The 18,750-nt window shown below is 60.7% G+C and overlaps 1 protein-coding gene across 1 annotated transcript; it reads left to right on the top strand.

Annotated features, from left to right (window-relative positions):
• The first annotated feature begins 909 nt into the window (after positions 1-909).
• On the top strand, positions 910-3,762 carry CD7 (CD7 molecule). Its single transcript, XM_072782052.1, has 4 exons — positions 910-1,100; positions 2,039-2,356; positions 2,601-2,719; positions 3,341-3,762. The coding sequence occupies exons 1-4, from the start codon at positions 1,013-1,015 to the stop codon at positions 3,446-3,448; spliced, it is 633 nt and encodes a 210-aa protein (XP_072638153.1). The 5' UTR covers positions 910-1,012; the 3' UTR covers positions 3,449-3,762.
• Positions 3,763-18,750: the final 14,988 nt, after the last annotated feature.

Genomic DNA, 18,750 nt, shown 5'->3' with positions numbered 1-18,750 from the left:
TCGGCCCCCGCCCCGGCCCCCGCCCCGGCCCCCGCCCGGGCCCCGGCCCCCGGCCCCCGCCCCGGCCCGCCCTCCAGGGCCCCGCCCCCAGCCCCACCTGGGCCCCGCCCTCCAGGGCCCCGCCCCCAGCCCCACCTGGGCCCCGCCCTCCAGGACCCCTCCCTCGCGTCATCCAGGTCCCGCCCCCAGGCCCCGCCCCCAGGCCCACCTGGGCCCCGCCCTCCAGGGCCCCGCCCCCTCTACGGCAGGGGTCACTGAATGGTAGGCCAGATTTCCGGGCATCAATGAGCTTCAGCAGAAAAAAAAAAAAAAAAAATGAGCTTCAGCAGAAAGTCAACCGGAGAAGGACAAACATTATATGGTCTCATTCATTTGGGGAATATAAATAATAGTGAAAGGGAATAGAAGGGAAGGGAGAAGAAATGGGTAGGAAATATCAGAAAGGGAGACAGACCATGAGAGACTCCTAACTCTGGGAGACGAACTAGGGGTGGTGGAAGGGGAGGAGGGCGGGGGTGGGGGTGAATGTGTGACGGGCACTGAGGGGGGCACTTGATGGGATGAGCACTGGGTGTTATTCTGTATGTTGGCAAATTGAACACCAATAAGAAATAAATTTATTAAAAAAAAAAAAAGAAAGTGACCCAGGGGAACCAGGGCATCTGGAGCCTGACCCCCCCACCCAGGGACCTCCTTGGCCTTCTCCCGGCCCTGTCCTGGCCCAGGCCTGTGGAGACATGGAAGGAGTGGCGGAGCAGGACAAATGATCACCCAGTGGGCGCTCAGAAGGACAGTGCAGAGGGACAGGAGGGGACGAGGGCCGGCCCTGCCAGCCTGGCCCTCAGCACCTCCCCTTTCCCACAGCAACGCCTCCAGGAAGGCCTCCGGGGGTGCCTGAACCACCAGTCACCGTCTCCTGCTGCACGGGCTTTGGGGGTGGTGCCTCCACGCATCTGAGTGCTGCAGACAGGAAGAGTCTCAGCCAGGCAGATAGAGAGCTGATGGTGGCGGGATGGCGGTGAGCAGGGCCCCAGAGCTCCCACTGCTCCCTGGGCTCCTCACACTCCCCTGTATGCTGCTCCGGGCTCTGGCCATCCCAGGTAAGCCCTGCCCAGGCCCAGCACCCCCCCCACTGCGCACCCCGAAGTGGGCTCGCAGCCTCACCGGGAGGGTGCTCCTTCCTGGGAAGGGGGTGGTCTGGGGGTGCTGAGCAGGACCTCCCCCAGGGCAGCCACCCGGCTCCCCGCCCCCGCCCGTGACTGATGTCTGAGGCATCACCACCGCTCTGGTCTGTCTTTACCGAAACATCTTTTCCATAATTAGCAAGGTTGCCTTGGTTCTGAGAGAGTTTTGTCTGTTGGTTTGCTTTTTAAAACATATATTCGAGCAAAGTTCTGCAAGAAGGTGCAAAGCTCAGTCACATGAGGCAGGGTGGGGAGCAAGAGGCCCCGGGCCAGGACAGGGCCAGGAGAAGGTCAAGGAGGTCCCTGGGTGGGGGTCAGGCTCCAGATGCCCTGGGTCCCCTGGGTCACTTTCTGCTGAAACTGATTGACGATTCTGATTGAATCCTGATGGATTGGATCCTGATGGAGAGAGAAAGAGAGAGAGGAAAGTAGAAGCTCTAGAATTCAGTTTGCAGAGAAGCTGATGTTTGGGTCACATTAAAAAAGACTCACATGTGCACCTGGAGGCTGGTCCTGCCAGGCCTCGGCTGGGCAGATGGGGACACTTGTGGGCGCCCCTCAGACAAGCCCCAGCTCTCAGTGCCCAGGGAGGCACTGCAACAGGAGGAGAGGGCACTGCCCCCGGCCATCCTGGTCACTGCCAGCCGGGAGGGAGGAGGCCAGGGGGCGGGGAGGCCGATGGGGCGCCCAGTGAGGAGCCGCAGCCTGAACTTGCCCTGGGCCCCAGTGTGGGGAGGGTCACAGCCAGCCCTGCCCCGGGCACCTCTGTCCCTCCACCCACCACCCCTGCGTGGAGGAGGGTCCCTGCCCCTTGAGGCCACCGGGCAGGTGACAGCAGGGGGTCCTTCCTGCAGAGGTGTGGCAGTCGCCCCACTACATGGTGGCCCTGGAGGGGAGCTCTGTCAACATCACCTGCTCCGCCAGTGGGGTCCTGTTGGGGGTGTACCTGAGGCGCAGCTGGCCGGAGCCTACCAACGTGATTTACTATGAAGACGAGAAGGAGCCCACAGTAGACGAGCAGTTTCAGGGTCGCATTGCCTTCTCGGGGCTGCAGCACAACCTGACCGTCACCGTGGGCGGCCTGCAGCTGTCTGACAATGGCGCCTATGTGTGCCAGGCCGTCACGATGGACGCCGAAGTCCAAGGCTCTGGCACCTTGCTGGTGGTGACAGGTAGGGGATGCGTCTGCCCGGGACCCACCCCGCCTGCCTCCTAGGCAGGCCAGGCTGTGCCTGCCCGTGCGCATTCCGAAGCGTCCTCCCCGCCTGCTTGAGTCCTTCATTCCAGCTGCACCCACGGCCTCCAGGAGGCTGCCCGGATTGCTCATCCCGCCGTTGCAGAGCCCCTCTGTGAACCCGGGAGGCTCTCAGGGAGTCCACCCCCGGCCACAGGCCGCGCTCCCCTCCTTCTTCACAGACAAAGCAGCGGGCACGTACCAGGAAACTCGGCTGGTCTCTGCCGTCTGTCCGGTCCTGGCTATAAGCTTCTTCCTCATCGGGCTGGGGATAGGGGCCGTGTGCGCGCTGAGGACGCAGGTCGGTGGGGAACCCCAGGTTTCACCCGTGTCCCCGTAAGCCAGTTCCTCTACCTACGGGCGGGAAGGAGAGGGGTGAGGCCAGGGTCCCAGGGGGGAGGGAAACCCAAGAAGGAGCCAGGAGCACCGGGAGCAGGGATGGGTGCAGCCCAGGAGGATGGGCCCCGTGAGAGGAGGGGCCAGGGAGGCATTCAAGGGCTGCCTGAGCGCCTGAGCACCGTGTGCACATGGGATGTGAGTTGCAGGTGGGAGCAGGTGTGAGAAGGTGTGAAAGTGCACGGGGAGGGGTGACGGCTGCGGTCTGCCCTGCCCAGGCACCCAGCTCTGTAGCGGACCTGCCTTTGCCCAGCTCCTCCCGCCCCTGTGACCTTGCACCCCCTGCAGCCCCCCTCACCCCCGCCTCCCTCCACTGCCCCCTGGACTCTGCTCCCAAGCCAGTCCCTCCCCCGCGGGGGGCAGCCCAGGGGAACCTTGGGAAACCTTGTGAGCTGGCCTCACGCAGGCCTGGAAGCCCAGCGGCATTTGGAGGAGGAAATCAAGACGCTTCCTAAGGGGGAGTGCGCTGAGGAGGACGTCCCGAGGGAGCTGGCCCCCTACAAAGGGCACAGGCTTTATGTTTCAGGTCAAGAAACTCTGCTGCAGGAAGGATAAGAGCTCAGTCTATGTGGTGTACGAGGACATGTCCTACAGCTGCCGAAACAGGATGTCGGCCCCCAACGAGTACCAGTGAGCCCGGCAGGCCCCCCCAGCCCTCTCTCTGCTCACACCTCTGGTCAGGGCCGCCTGACCCAGCGAGACCACACTGGCAGCTCCCTGCAGCCATCAGGCCTTGGCACCTCCTCCAGGAACCCTTCCTTGCCTGCATCCTTGCCTACATCCTGCCCTGCTGCTAGGGAGGAAGCCTCTGTGGCTGCCCTTCCCTGGCGAGGCAGGAGGGGCTTCTCTAGGGTGGGCTTGGGCCCAGGGCCTGGTGGAGAGGCCAGAGGGAGGGGAGGCCCAGTCTCTGGTGCAGGCTTGCCACAAATAAAGTGCTTCTCTTCTCCCCTTTCTGCCTCCATCACGGATTTCTCAAGCAGCTCAGAGCTGAGGAAGGGGAGGGCTTTGCCTGACTCCTCCCCAAACATCTGGTAGGACATCCTCCTCTGGAGACCCTGGAGGAGGGAGAGGGGCAGGGGGCGCTCCCCACTTCAGGCCCCAGGGCCCTATAGGGCGAAGGGACCAGAGCCCTGGCCCTCCCCTCAGCACCCCTCAGGCCCTCCCCCTGCCTCACCTGCATCCACCACAGAATAAGGTGGGGGTCAGCCGGGAGGGGTGCCCGTGCCCGATGGGGGGCAGTGGAACCTTGGCAGCTGTGCCCGCCATCCGGGTGGGAGACAAGGCACCCCTGGGGGGTGTAAGCCGCGCTGTATCCTCCTAGACTCTGGGCAGAGGAAGAGCTGACGTGCTGCCCACCCCGCCTGTCCTGCACCCTCGACTCTCCCATCAAAGCCGCAGAGACAAAACTAATACAATTGACTACATGGAAGCTCTAAACCCTCGCTCTTCAACACTACAGACAAAGGGACACTGGGTGGCTCCTCGGCCTGAGACTCCTGGTTTCCACAGGGGTCCTGATCTCAGAATCCTGAGTCCTACCCCCTGGAGGGGGCTCCCTCCCATCCCACCCTCCCCGCTCCCCTGCTGCTGCCACACGCACAAGCAGCACATATGCGTGCACACGCATGGGCACACACACACACATACACACACACGTGTCGGTGTTTATAAAGCACAGGTGGGCATTTGTGGTTGTTTAGATCCACAACTTCAGCCCGGTGAGGAGTGGGGCAAGGGTGGAGGCACCTGGGAGCTGAGATTTAGGGGCAGTGGGAAGGCTTCGACTTCCTCACCTCTGCAGAACTAATGGCCTGAGACCACAGAAGCTGGAAGCAAGGACCCTGACTGTAAGAAGCAACACTTGAAGAAACAGCCCCCATGCCCAGGCCACAGATGGGGAGCGGGGGAGCTTTGAGACTTGGAGAAACAGGTGGCTGAGTGCAGTGGAGAACAATGGAAACACGCACCACAGGGCATTGAGTCCTACACTGGCCTCCAAAGCCAGAGGATGGCCACTGGTCCTCCCACGAAAGCTAAGGTCCCAGCACAGGCGCTGGCCAGGGACAGCAGCCAACAGGGAGAAGGCTGGCTCGGCAGGAGGAGCATCTTGAGGGGTGGAGTCCCAGCCTGCCCACGGGTCACCCCTCCCCACTCCAGGTTGGCCTGCCCCTCAACCCTGGACCTGACCCCAGGGAGACTCATAGCCTGACACCATGCATCATTAGGAGACAGCCAGCCACCTGGACCATGGCCATCTCTGGGGACAGAGCCAAACAACACCAGAATCAAGGCCAGAATAATAGAGACCCAGGCAGGACAGTCATCAAAACATCCATTTGGGAAGGTCAGGAATAAAACCGTGATTGTTGACCCAAGAAATAACAGATGGAATGAGCAGCAGCAGAGGGAGGGGAGATCCATCAGGAAATCTCCCGGAAGGAGAAGAGAAGGAAAGAAGCTCTCAGAGACACAGGCAGTAGAGGAGAAACTTAGCCAAGGAAGGCTGAGAAAGGCAGACAGGGTGTCGAGCGCCCTGGGACTCCCGGGAGAGGGGCCGCAGACAGCCCGCTCACAGAGGGAGAAGGCAGCCTGCACCCCACCATTCCAGGGGCAAGCAAGAAATCCCAAATCTCGGGGGACATCAGATTTCTCACAGCCAACTCTGAATTCAAGAAGACAATGGAATACTGCCCTTGACTATTGAAGGAAGTAACTTGTCCTTGGAACGTTATCGTCTCAGTGTAAGAATGTATTAAAGACCTTCTCAGGTACATAAGAACTTAAGACACTCTGCTAACAGTCGACTTTGGAATCACTCTTGGAGGCGGTGTTCAAATAAAAGAGATCCAAATACAGGAGACATCACGTGAGAAAAAAACCCACAAATGACGAGAGCATTTACTTCCATCCAAAAAGCAATGCCTAAAGAAAATAAACATACAATCTACAATCTGTGTGCAGTCTGCATAATCATCGAGAACTAAAATTGTAGATGAAACTAGCACCTCAGAGACCGGGAGGGTGGAGACCAGGGCAATGAGAACACGCTGAGACATTTACCTTGTCAGAAGGAAGACGCAGATGAAGATAAGGTTAAGAAATCACTCTGGGTAGGTGAACAGGAAGTGGGCCCAGGGGCAGCCACCGCGAGATTCTAAGCAGAACATATGACATAAACCAGCAGAGAGCTGCCCAGGGGAAATGGAGAAAAAAATAAATGCAAAGAATTGTGCAGTGAACAGAAAATATGAAATGGGGTGACAAAATTAACTAATTTAACAGCAAGTACAATTAGTCCTAATACCAGGAATTACAACTGCAGTAAGTACACAATAAATGTAAATGGGTCAAACTCAACAATTAAAAGGTAGTGTCGGGCAGCCCGGGTGGCTCAGCGGTTTAGTGCCTCCTTCAGCCCAGGGCCTGATCCTGGAGACCCGGGATCGAGTCCCACGTCGGACTCCCTGCATGGAGCCTGCTTATCCCTCTGCCTGTGTCTCTGCCTCTCTCTCTCTCTCTCTCTCTCTGTGTGTGTGTGTGTCTGTCATGAATAAATAAATAAAGTTAAAAAAAATAAATAATAAAATAAAATAATAAAAGTAGTGTCATACTGGGTTTAAAAGGGAAGATTTGGGACGTCTGGGTGGCTCAGTGGTTTAGCGCCTGCCTTCGGTCCAGGGTGTGATCCTGGAGTTCCGGGATCAAGTCCCACATCGAGCTCTCTGCATGGATCCTGCTTCTCCCTCTGCCTATGTCTCTGCGTCTCTGTGTCTCTCATGAATAAATAAGTAAAATCTTTAAAAAGAAATAAAAAAGGAAAGATTCAACTATATATGGTTTGCAGGAGATAACACTTTCTTAAAAAGAGATTTTATTTATTTATTCACGAGAGACACAGAGAGAGAGGCAGAGACACAGGCAGAGGGAGAAGCAGGCTCCATGCAGGGAGCCCGACGCGGGACTCGATCCTGGGACCCTGGGATCACTCCCTGAGCTGAAGGCAGACACTCAACTGCTAAGTCACCCAGGTGCCCGAGATAACACTTTAAACAAAAAGACATCAATAGGTTGGACACAAAAGGGTGGAGAGCATAAAAAGCAAGCATGAACCAAAAGAAAGCTGGAGTTATCAGTCCTATTTTCTGACAAAATAGAAATACTGGTAAAAGCAACAATAGGACAAAAATACAGAACCAATGCAAATACATATGAACCTAAAAACAAGCAGGTAAAATATGTAAAGCCAGGAATGACAGGGGCCCTGGGAGAAATTGATAAATGAACCATCTCAATCTGGGGTCTTGATGCATGTGCCCCTTTAGATCTGAATCATGCCTGTGATCAATATGGAATTCCACACTCATCAAACAGAAACCACAGGTGAAACTTATTTTTTTAAATGATCATTTACTGTCATCAGGTTCTGAGCAAAAACAGAAACAGAATGAGGTCTATAGGCCCGATAGACACACCACCTACATGAATTACAAACACACACTCACAAAGTAGGAGTGTTCGGTTTACCTTAGCTAGATGCTTAGGATGGTGCACGTGAAACTCGAGAGGCCACAGTGGGAGAGCGTGGAGTGGGCGGGGGCAGGACAGGAGAGTGCGCCCCTGGGGAGTTCAGCCCTGCACACAGTCTGGAGGGGCCCCTATCAGGGCCCAGCCTGGGGCCGTGTGGCCACATCCCTGTGCCACACCCAAGTCTTCCCTCTTGCCCCCTGCATCCTGCGTGTGGTTCAGACACAGCCCTACAGATGGTCCTGGATAAATTTGGGAAACAGGGCTGCATCGATGCTCCCAGAGAAAAGCAGCAAGGTCAGCCCGGGGGAACCTGAGCCTGTGCAGACGGAGAGGGACCCCTTCCAGAAACACACAGAATCACAGGCAGAAATCAGGCACAAAAGCGAATATTCGGAACAAGAAAAGAAATCACACATTTCAGAAATCATCCAAAACACCCAGGAAATAACTTTAAACCAGTGGATACCACAACCATTCTGTTTCTGGCCACGTAATTTGGCCGCCTGTGCTCTGGCCTCCTCCTCGGGTGACCAGGAGTCTGTGAGGCCGTTTCCTAGGGGGAGCCCAGAGCTTAAATGCCGTCCCATCTAAAGCACAGCTCGGCCCGGGGCGTGCTTGGCTAGCTGAGCACGCGTGGAGCACGAGCCTTGCTCGCTGCACACACCGGAATTCCGGGAAATTCTACTTTTCAAAACTCTTATCAAAAAAGAATAAAAGGGGGATGACACAGTTCTAATCGTGCTGGGCCCATCACGCAGCGTCATCCTGGAGGTGAAAACATGTTTTGACCCGCGTGGGTGAGCACCCAGATTTCACCCCAACGTCCCACTCCATAGGCCTCACCTAGCGCCTAGGCCAGCACGGCGGCCGCGCCCTGGAGGACACGGCACCTCTCAGACCCGGATGAGGGGGATGAGGCTGGAGAGCAGCCCCATGGGCAGTGCGCGTGCCTGGAAGGAATCGTTATTCTTTCCCACGGCTGCTGTGACACGTTCCTACCAATGTGGTGGCTTAAAATAACGAACATTTATTTTCTCACAATTCTGGAAGCCAGAAGTTCAAAATCAGAGCAGGGCTGGATCCTCCTGGGGGGTCTGAGGGAGCGTCTGCCCAGGTGTCTCACTGCTGCTGGCGGCGGCCAGCGATATGTGTCCTTGGCCTACGGCCTCTGTCGCCGCGCAGACTTCTCCCGGGTACCACTTGTGCCCACATTTCTCTCTTCTTGCGAGGACGCCGTCATACTGGATTTAGAACCCAAAGGCCTCATCCTAACTCAAGGGTCTGCAAAGACCCAAATCTCCAGATAAAGTCCCACTCCCATCCTATGTTGGCACGGGGGGGGGGGGGGCACCACTCACCCCAGGATACCATCCCCCTCCCAAAAGATAGCAGAGACTTCTTCACTCTTGGGGAGACAGCACACCCATAAGTAGACCCCACTGAAGCCCAACAACGTACGCCCCCCAGCCAGGCCCCAGGGGTGCTCCAGGCCAACCCACAGCCGCCTGTCCGCCAGCACAGGACACAGGGGTCCCCACACTGCGCTGAGAACGTCCGTAGCCAGGGCTGCAGTACACCTGACCGAGCAGGAGCTGCACACAAGCTGCCCGGGGCCACCCGCTGCGGCGGCCTCTAGAGACGCTGCCCCACCCACGGCCTCTGGGTGCCACGAGGTGTGGTGGTCATTTCTGCCCCGGGAGGCGAGGGGGGCTCCGGGGCTGAGGGGCAGCCCTCATCCTGGGTTACAGGCTCCACTTAGGCCCTCACCCCGACGTCCCCAAGCTTCCCTGAGGGTCTCTGCAGGCCCCTTGGGCTGACCCCCCACTGTCGGGGTGTGCAGGCCTGCCAGGCACCAGATTGGCTGTGGGGTTAGGTCGGGCCCCTTGGGGGCAGGGACAGTGGATGGGAGCTGGAGGCACATGCTGGGCCATGCCCAGTGGATGACCCTGTGGCTGAGACCACTTTGGGGTTCCAGACACAGAACCAGGGGCAGGTGATTGTTCTCTGCATGAGCGGGTTTTACGTCCATCCATACTGACCGAGTGGCCACTCTCCACAGGGTATATTGGTCTAGGTGCTGGGGGCACAAACAAACTCAGGTACCTGTCCCCAGAGAGCTGGCATTCCCAGGGATGCAGGAGGGAGACCTGAAAGGGGAAACCCCACATGGCAGAGAGCAGGGCGCAGGACGAGCCTCGAGGGGCTGGGAGCAGAGGGGGCTGCTGTGGGGACACCGTCAGGCAAGGGACAGGAGGGCAGAGGTGCTGGGCGCCAGCTCCTAGTGCATCTGGGAGCCTGGTCGGAGGTGGGAGGCAGGAGCACGGGGTCAGGGAAGGCGGCGCAGGCGACACAGATGGGGGGGCAGGTCACACATTCAGTCTGGGAGGGCTGGAGCATGTGACCTGACCAAGAAGGTGACAGGGTCCCTCTGGCTGGGGACGGGGCAGGGAGCCGTGAACCTGCTCGGGACGGTAGTGCACAGAGCAGACGGCGGCCGAGCGCTGGGCACCCAGCAGAGACTAAGCCAATGTCAGGGCTGAGCTGACAAGAGAAGGGGGGTGACGGTCCCGGTTCTTGGGGTGTGAGAGCCCAAGCAGGTGTCCCTGAGGGGACAAGGACCTCGGCAGACACGGGGGTGGCCCTCAGCGCCGCCGAAGGCTCAGGGCTGCAGAGAAGCCACACACCCCGCCACCGCCTGCCCTGCAAGCAGAGCTGAGCAGCCGCAGACACCTGCCCCCCCCAGGCTGCGGCTCCCTGGTGGCCGGCGGGGGCTGGGGGGCTGCTGTCAGTAGCAGGAAGGAGCTGTGCGCCTGCAGGGCCCCCACCTGCCTCGCCTCCGTGCCCCCATCCTGGTGAGGCCTGCAACCCGTCCTCTGGCTCCTCTGCAGACCCCCCCAACACCCACACACTACGGCGCCCGCATCTGGGTGTCTTGGTCTTTCACACTTCAATTAGGTAACGGTGGGTGAATAAAGTATCTTCTCGGCCACCCCTGCCCCCACAGCCCCCACCGCCACCACCTTGGCAAACAAACGCCCACGGCCACGGTGGAGAGCCAGGCCCAGCTGCAGGCCTCCCGTCCTGCGGCCCTGCCCCAGAGGGCTCAGCCCCGACTAGAGCAGGGGTCCCAGGCACCTGGCCACCTGGCCACCCGGAGCCACCGCAGTGCCCCCCTGCTCCCAGCCCTCCGGGTCTGCCACTTACTCCTCCCTCCTCCCCCTTCTTCCTCTTTTCCATCCTGTCCTCTGTCCCCTGGCTGGGGGCGCCACCACTTTCCGGACTCTGATCACCCGGCGGTCAGGTGGCCCTTGTCCAGGGCCTCCTCAAGCCTCCCTGGTCTCCCAGGGGACGGCCCGGCCACGGGCAGGTGGTCCACCTGCCCCGAGGACACCACTCAACCTGGGGGACCCGTGCCCCTACCCCGTGCCCCTGTGTCAGCCCTGGGGCCCTGCCACCCCTTTAACAAAACCAACCTCACGCCGGAGAAGCTGCGAGGTGACTGGATGAACAGCCCGGGAAGGAGGGACCCCAAACACCCCGTGGAGGTGGCGGGCTGCTCCCGGGTCCTGCGGCCCCGCTGGACAAGCATTGAGCACAGCATCCAAAGCACCGGCCCCCCATTCAGATGACAGCAGCCCCAGGAGTCGCGGAGGGGAGAGGGCTCCCTTCGCCGGAAGACTCACAAGAGGGTCGTGGGAACCGGGAAGAGCCAGGGACACACAGCAAATGACCAGAGTTCCCAGGGCTGCTGAGTACAGTCTTGGGGCTTCCCCAGTCAGAGATCAAGCTTCCCTGGAGACCACGGAGGAAGATACCAGAAAGCCTGGGGGGAGGGCGTGGAACGAGACCCCGCTGTGGGCTCCAAGGAGCCATCATGTGCCCGAAGCCGGCGCCCCAGGGAGAGGGAATGTCTGCTATGGACTATCGGCCGGCTGGACACTGGGGTCCTCAGGCACGCCGGGTAACATGCAGTGACCCAGGTCCCAGGTCCTCGAGGAGCCTTGCAGGCCACAGCCCAGCCAAAGCTGGGAGGTAGCCGCTGTCTGCATCACAAGCGCCAGGTGTTGGGGCCTGCCCATCCTCCTGGCCGTCACGCACAGGTGTCTAGAGGCCTGCTGCGGGGCCTGGGAGCAGCTCCCCGAGGCTGAGGGCGACGGCCTGCCTGGCCTGGGAGCCTGCAGGGCCCCCCGTGGTCCTCAAGGCCAGGTCCACCCTGCAAGGCCAGCAGGCTGACACCACAGGAGCTGGGCTTCCTGTTTCTCAGAGATGGGCAGGGAGGCCACATCCTGCCTCTCCTGGGGTGCTCTTTCTTCTATGAAAACACCCAGCTCTGGGACAGTGTTCTCTCAGCCCCCAAAACCATCTACCCCCACACTGCGCTGAGAACGTCCGTAGCCAGGGCTGCAGCACACCTGACCGAGCAAGGGCTGCACACAAGCCGCCCAGGGCCACCCGCTACAGCGGCCTCTAGAGACGCTGCCCCACCCACGGCTCTGGGTGCCTCGAGGTGCGGTGGTCATTTCTGCCCCAGGAGGAGAGGGGGGCCCAGGGGCTGAGGGGCAGCGCTCATCCCCCGTTACAGGCTTCACTTAGGCCCTTACCCCGACATCCCCAAGCTTCCCTGAGCGTCTCTGCAGGCCCCTTGGGCTGACCCCCACTGTTGGGGTATGCAGGCCTGCCAGGCGCCAGATTGGCTGTGGGGTTAGCTCTGGCCCCTGATGCTTGGGACAGCCTCCATCCCCTCTGGAACTCCCCATCCTATAAGACCCTCCCTCCATCATGGTGGGTTGGAACTTTCTGGTTCTCCTAAGGCTCAATCAGCGGCTGGGCAACTGCCTTGAGCTGGAGGTCCAACTGCTCCCCAGAGTCTAGGCCAGGAGAGGGAGGCCCAGAGGATGCCCCACCTGCTCAAGGCCACCACGATCCCCACCTGGGGGGAGGCCCAGGAAGGAAGACACCTTTGGGGGGGACCTCAACCCCACAGATGTGATTTCACCAGGTGAGGCAACGCTGTGTAAAAGCACGCACACTGCCAAGATCTGAGTAACGCGGAGGCATGGGCCGAGGAGCGTGATCTCTGGGAAGGGGGTTCCTGGGAGGGGCAGAGGACACTGGGGCAACCCCGCATTCCCTCCCGGGCATGGTAGGAGGCAGGAAGGTCCAGGCTGTACTCAGCATGTTCAAAGACAGCCCACCTTGACCACAGAGTCCTCTACCTGCCCTCTCACTGCCCACATCTTCCGCCTAAGTGGGTCTCTCTCCACCTGGGCCTCTACACTGCAGCCTCTCACGGGACCAGGACGACACTCACTGTCCCACCTCCCTCGCCTTCACCTCCCCCTGCCAAGGGGCTGTCCCTTGCCAGGCTTCGGGGCCCTGAGTGCAGCCAGCCCCAAAAGTCAGCTGTGGTCCTGTGATCCCCTGGCCAGGAGGATACCCCTGGTCCTCATCACAAGGGACATCTGATCCTGGCCAGTGAGCTTGGGCAGGGATCCCTGAGGATAAGGCTGGTCACATCCTCTCGCTCAGAGCCAAGCACTTAGAGGTGGGGTCACATTTCCCCGCTCCCCCAGGACTCTGTGTGTCCCCCAGGTCAGCCTCAAGATGCGGGACTTCTGCCCAGATCCATCTCTTGGCTGCAGGGCCACTGTCACATGCTCCCCCCGCCCCGCCCAGTCCATTTTCTTCAGGGTTCCCTGGGCAACACCAGACCAAAAAGGCCGGCTCGTGTCCTCTGCTCGCCCGGCGCCCACCCTGAGCTCAGGTCTGCCCCACAATGCCGCCTTGCCCCGGCTCCCTGGCGTCCACGCTGAGCCCTGAGGGCCTGTCCCGCCCGCCGTGTGTACCTGGAGCTGAGCGGTCCTGACTCAACACCTCTTGCTCGTGGTCGCGTCCTGCCCACGTGTCCTGGCGCCTTCCTCCTGGCCGCCTCTGCGTGTCTCAGCCGGCGGCCCTGGCCTCCAGCATCCCCTTCCAGGCGGAGCTGGGGACTCTACTTGCAGAGGGGCAGGGGAAGGGTCCAAGCAAAGGAGGGGCCCCGAGGGCTAGCTGCACCCACAGCACCCTGCACACCCCTCCACACCCTTGCCCTGCCACACCCTGCCCCACCTGGCTACCCCTGCCCCTCCCCACCTGCAGCTGGCTCGCTCCCCTTCCTGTCAGCCTGCCTCTGAGGGCCGAGCAGCCCCTGGCCTCCCAGATGAAGGCCAAGTGGGGCCCCCAGCTCTCTGTGGGCACCGTGGAGCCCTAAGCCATCTGGCCCGCACAGCAGCCCACTGCCTTGCTGTGGAGCCCCCAGGAGCCCAGTAGAGCCCCCCAGACTCCCTCAGTCCCCCAGAACCCAGCAGAGCCCCCCAGGAGCCCCCCAGAGCCCCTCAGAGCCCAGTGGAGCCCCCCAGAACCCTCAGGAGCCCCCAGAAGCCCCCCGGAGCCCCGTGGAGCCCCTCAGAGCCCCCCGGAGCCTCCAGGAGCCCACGGACCCCACAGAGCCTCCCGGACGCCTCAGAACCCAGGGAAGCCCCCCTCCCCACGGAGCCCAGCACCCCCCACCCCTGCTGTTGCAGGGCTGAGCGCCCTCTGGCGGCAGGACAGGCAGCGGCGGGAGGCAGCGCGGCTCCCGACTCCCACAACAGGCTGGGAAGGGAGTGGGGACACAGGGACCATCCCGGTGACAGGTGGAGAAACTGAGGCCTACAGGTGGCAGGAGCCTCTGACAGAAACGGAGCCCCCCGCCTCGAGGCGACTTCCCCAATTCGCGGGGTGTGGGCTGCAGACCGCGAGAGGCTCTCCCCGGCCGGCTCCTGCCTCCTGGGGCGGCCCCCACCCCCCCACCCCCCCAGGGCCTGAGGCCCCCCAACCGGCCTCGGGTTTGGCCTGGAAACGCCCACTTGCCGTGTTGGGCCCGGGTCACTAACGTGGGTGTGCAGCTGCCCCCCCTTAGCACCTGTTCCAGGCGGCCTGCAGGCGGAGAGGACCCCGAGGGCAGACGGGGCGGTGCGCTCAGCCAGGCAGCAGCGGGCAGGACAGCGGCCCTGACTGCCAGGAGGTGGGGGCTGTAGCTAAGGGGCGCCCCAACGCAGGGGGTGAAAGGGTGAAGGCGGAGCTCCAGGGCTGGGAGCGGATGGGGGGATGGGGGGCCGGGAACGTCGGGAATTGTCGGTCCCTGTGCCCGGTGTAGGTAGCCCGTTGGTCAGCGGGTGCCTGTGGCTGTTGGGGGGCAGGTGGCCTGGTGAGCCCGGTGGCCGCTGGGGGCCCCTCCGCCCGCTCCCCAAGAGCGGCCTCTGTGTCCCAGACCTGCAGCTTGTGTCCCAGGCCTGTCGCCATTCGGGAGCAAAGTAACCCCCGGGACCGTCACCCAGAGCACAGCCAGCGTCCTCCAGAGTGGACGGACCGATGGCGGGTCCTTCAGGACCCCTGGCCCCTCGCTCCCACCCCGGCCGCTGACAGGGCTCCCACGACACCAGAAGATGCGGCCCTGTCTCCCTGGCTCTGGGGGAGCGCTCCTGCTCAGTTCCCAGCCGGTCACCTGCACCCCTCCCCTCCCTGACTCTACTGTGCGCCCCTCCCCGGGACCCTCCCCTCCCCACCCCGCCCCCCTCCTTCTCTCCCCCTCCCCCCACGACTCTGCTATGCACCCCCACACACATGCCCCCCTCTGCATGAATCTGGATCAGAACGCAGCACTGCCCTGTCACCCCCACAGCGTCACTGAAATGAAACTGGTTGTCCTTGCTGTGACCAGCGTCATGCTGTGCTGACCTTCACAGCCCCGTGCACCTCTGACACACGCAAGTGCCTCTGAGGAGCCTGTCGGCGTCCTGGGGTCCTGCCCATGGCCTGGCCTGCCTGCTGCTCCCTTCCCGTGGTGGACGCTGCCCGATGCACTTGGAGGTCACGCTGGGGGTAGTTGCCCCTACCTGGGCCGGGAAGGGGGTCCCGGGGACGCTGCTCTGTTGAAAACTTCCTGCCAGTGCCCAAGGAGGCCCGCAGGGGGCTCAGAGGCTTGTGGTACGGTCCTCAGGAGCAGGGGCCGCTGACATTGGCTGTGCCTCTGGGTCACAGGAAAGATTCGATGCTGTGTTGTCATTCCCGGGCCGAGGCCTGAGTGTGTCCATCGTGCCTTCTCGAGCTGCGTCATCGCTGCCCACGCATAGCTTCCTGGGAGACGCCGGCCAGCGCTTCTGATGCACATCTGGCAGGTCGGGGCGGCGCGGCACCTGCCTGTCACCGTGAGCACCCTGGGGGGACGACTCAGCACCCACTGGCCACGCAGCACAGGGGCCCTCCTGCGGCGCGAGCCACACCCCAGCAAACGTTCCTGGAACCGGGAAACGCACAGCCTGCCCCCCAACACACACAGCCTGCCCCCCCCACATATACACACTCCCACACACAAGGCCGCTACACACACACCTGCTCCCCTCCCAAGGTGCTCCCAGTCCTGCAGGACTCTTCACCAGCACCCCACCTCTGCAGCTGTTCCAGGCCAGCACTTCCCACTGTCACCCCCACTGTGGGCTCAAGGGGAAAGGATCTGGAGGCTCAGGTGTTTCCACGCGCAAGTCCCTGAGGGAAGCCCCCAGCCCCGCATGGCAGGAGACAGAACAGGCCCCTTCTTGCTTGTTATACTTTAATTCAGATTACAAATAATTCACAGAAGTAAAAATAAAAGGACAAAACAGAGGGGCGCCTGGGCGGTTCCATCGCTTAAGTGTCTGCCATCTGCCTTGGGCTGGGCTCATGATGTCGGGGGCCTGGCGTGAGCCCCGCGTCGCTGCTTGCTGCGCAGGGAGTCTGCTCCCCCCCTTGTGTGCGCCGTGTGTGTCTCTCTCTCTTTCTCTAACAAATGAATAAAATTTTTAAAAAAGAAAAAAAAGTTGGGATGCCTGGGTGGCTCAGCGGTTGAGTGTCTGTCTGCCTCTGGCTCAGGAGGCGATCCTGGATTTCCGGGATGGAGTCCCTTGCCGGGCTCTCTGCATGGAGCCTGCTTCTCTGTGTCTCTCATGAATAAATAAGTAAATAAAATCTTTAAAAACTAATAAATAAAAAACAAAATAAAAATTAAAAAAAAACTAAAAAGAATGTAAACAGAGAAAACTTTGTACTTGTATCAAGCCCTCCCGAATCACAGCGGTCATAAAGAGGAAGGAGAGCTGCGGCGGGGCCCTGAGGCCCAGGGCTGGCCCGCGTGCTGGTCGCAAGGTCACGTGCGGCCTGCGGACAACGAACTGGCAGGGCCGCTGTGCCTGGAGCCTCACGGTTCAGGACGGTTGTCTTACCGCCATCGGTGGGGCCCCGAGCTGTTCCCTTTCCCGGTGCATCATCGGGCAGGTCTCTTCCCCGCGCCCTCGGGGACAGCGGAAGGGGGTGCAGGGGGAGAGCGGCGGCCCCCAGGAGCCACGTGCCTCCTAGGAGGTCCTGGAGGGCAGCGCTGCCCGCGACCCCGGCGCCCTCTCAGGTGACGCCCTCGTTCTTTGCTTGGGCAGAGCCGGGCGGAGCTGCCGAGTGATGACAAAATACTCCCCGGGATGACGAAGTAGCAAAATGTCTCAAGACGGAGCAAAGTGAGCTGCGGACGTGGCCTCGAGGCCCAGGACCCAGGTGCTTTGGAACATGTGACAGCCAAAGTCATGAAATGCCAACCCTTTTGTGTTCTGCAGACGGTGCCGAGGGTGCCCGGGGCTGCCCGGGGTGACCGAGGGTGACCGGGGTGATCAAGGATGCAGGAGAGTGGCCGGCGGTGGCCGAGGTCGGGCTGCACCCGCGCCCCCTGCAGGCCGAGGCCGGTGGTGCCGCGCAGGGGACGCGAGGCTAAGGCGCCCTCGGGCGGTGCTCGCGGCGTGTTTGAAATGTCTCCTTAAACAAAAGCCTGAAGGGCCGGCGGCAGGAGTCTTGGCCTTCGGGGCTGAGCGCGCGGGCGGCCGGGACGCCGGGGCGAGGAGCGGAGCCGGGCCCCCCGAGCCATGGAGCCCCGCGCCCTCGCCGCCGCCTTCCCCGCCGCCTGCCGGACCTGGCCAATCACAACACAAGGAGCCACGGCGTCGACGATTGGGCGAGCGGCGGCCACATGACCCGAGCCAGCCAATCGAGGCCCAGCGGTGCCTATTTAAGGCAGAGGCGGGGCGCCGCGGGCCAGGGCTGGCTTTGACCTCAGGTCGCTCCTGTGTGTCCCCGTGGCTCCCCGTTTCCTCTCCCAGTGTGTCCCCGTGGCTCCCCGTTTCCTCTCCCAGTGTGTCCCCGTGGCTCCCCGTTTCCTCTCCCAGTGTGTCCTCGTGGCTCCCCCTTTCCTCTCCCAGTTTGTCCCAGTGGCTCCCCATCGCCCCCTCCCAGTGTGTCCCTGTGGTCCCCGTTCCTCTTCTCCTCAGTTGGTCCCTGTGGCTCCCGGTTCGTCCTCTGCTGGAAGGGCAGCTCCACGTGGGTCAGACACTGTCTGATGTCTCGGGAGGGAGGCTGGGGAACTGGAATCAGGAGTCTGGAGCAGGGTCGCTGCTGGCTGGCAGGCCCATGCCCGGAGACACCCTGCTTCCAGCCCTAGGCAGCCGCTGATGCGCTGTGGGCCCTGGACACGGGGCTTCGCCAGGACCGTGCTTGCCTCCTGTTCACCGAGCACACGTTAGGTGCCTGTCTTCTACTGCCTCACGCACCTGGGGTCATGGAATAAAGTCATGACTCATGAGTGCAAAGGCCCTCTCTCCTTTCAGCTGTTCTCACTGAACTCATCTGCTCCCTGTCCCCTGACCCCACAGGCAACCCTTCAGATGTACAAGTGTTCTTTTCATTTCAAGAGATTATAGATTTAAATACTCATTAAAATTATTAATGGGGCTAAGAATAGCAGGGAAGATCTGTAACTTGTGATAACAACCAGGAGCCTAAATATCTTTTTTTTTTCTTTTAAAATCAGCTTTTCATTTTAGTATAGATTTGGATTTACAGGGATGCATGGGTGGCTTGGTGGTTGAACATCTGCTTTTGGCTCAGGGCGTGATCCCAAGGTCCCGGGATTGAGTCCCACATTGGGCTCCTTGCATGGAGCCTGCTTCTCCCTCTGCCTGGGTCTCTGCCTCTCTTTCTGTGTCTCTCATGAATAAACAAATAAAATCCTTAAAAATAAATAAAAAAAAAGATTTAGATTTGCAGAAAAGTCACAAAGAAAGTACAGAGTTCTCATCCACCCCACGTCCTCACTACTCACCAGCCAATGTTGATACGTTATTATTATTAACCAAAGTCCACACTTTATTCAAATGTCCTTCATTTCTATCGAGTGCCTTTTCAGTGTCCTTTTACAGCTCCAGGATCCCACGTCTCTAACTTTCCTGGTTTCAGGTGATCCGGCAGTTCTGGGAAGTGCTGGGCAGAGATTCTGCTGGAATGTGTCTGATGTTTTTCTCACGTTTAGTCTGGCCT

Source organism: Canis lupus, chromosome 16 (genome assembly GCF_048164855.1).
Source record: "Canis lupus baileyi chromosome 16, mCanLup2.hap1, whole genome shotgun sequence".
NCBI lineage: Eukaryota > Metazoa > Chordata > Mammalia > Carnivora > Canidae > Canis > Canis lupus.
The sequence above is the reverse complement of the archived record's forward strand: the minus strand, read 5'-3'. Positions and strand labels throughout refer to the sequence as shown.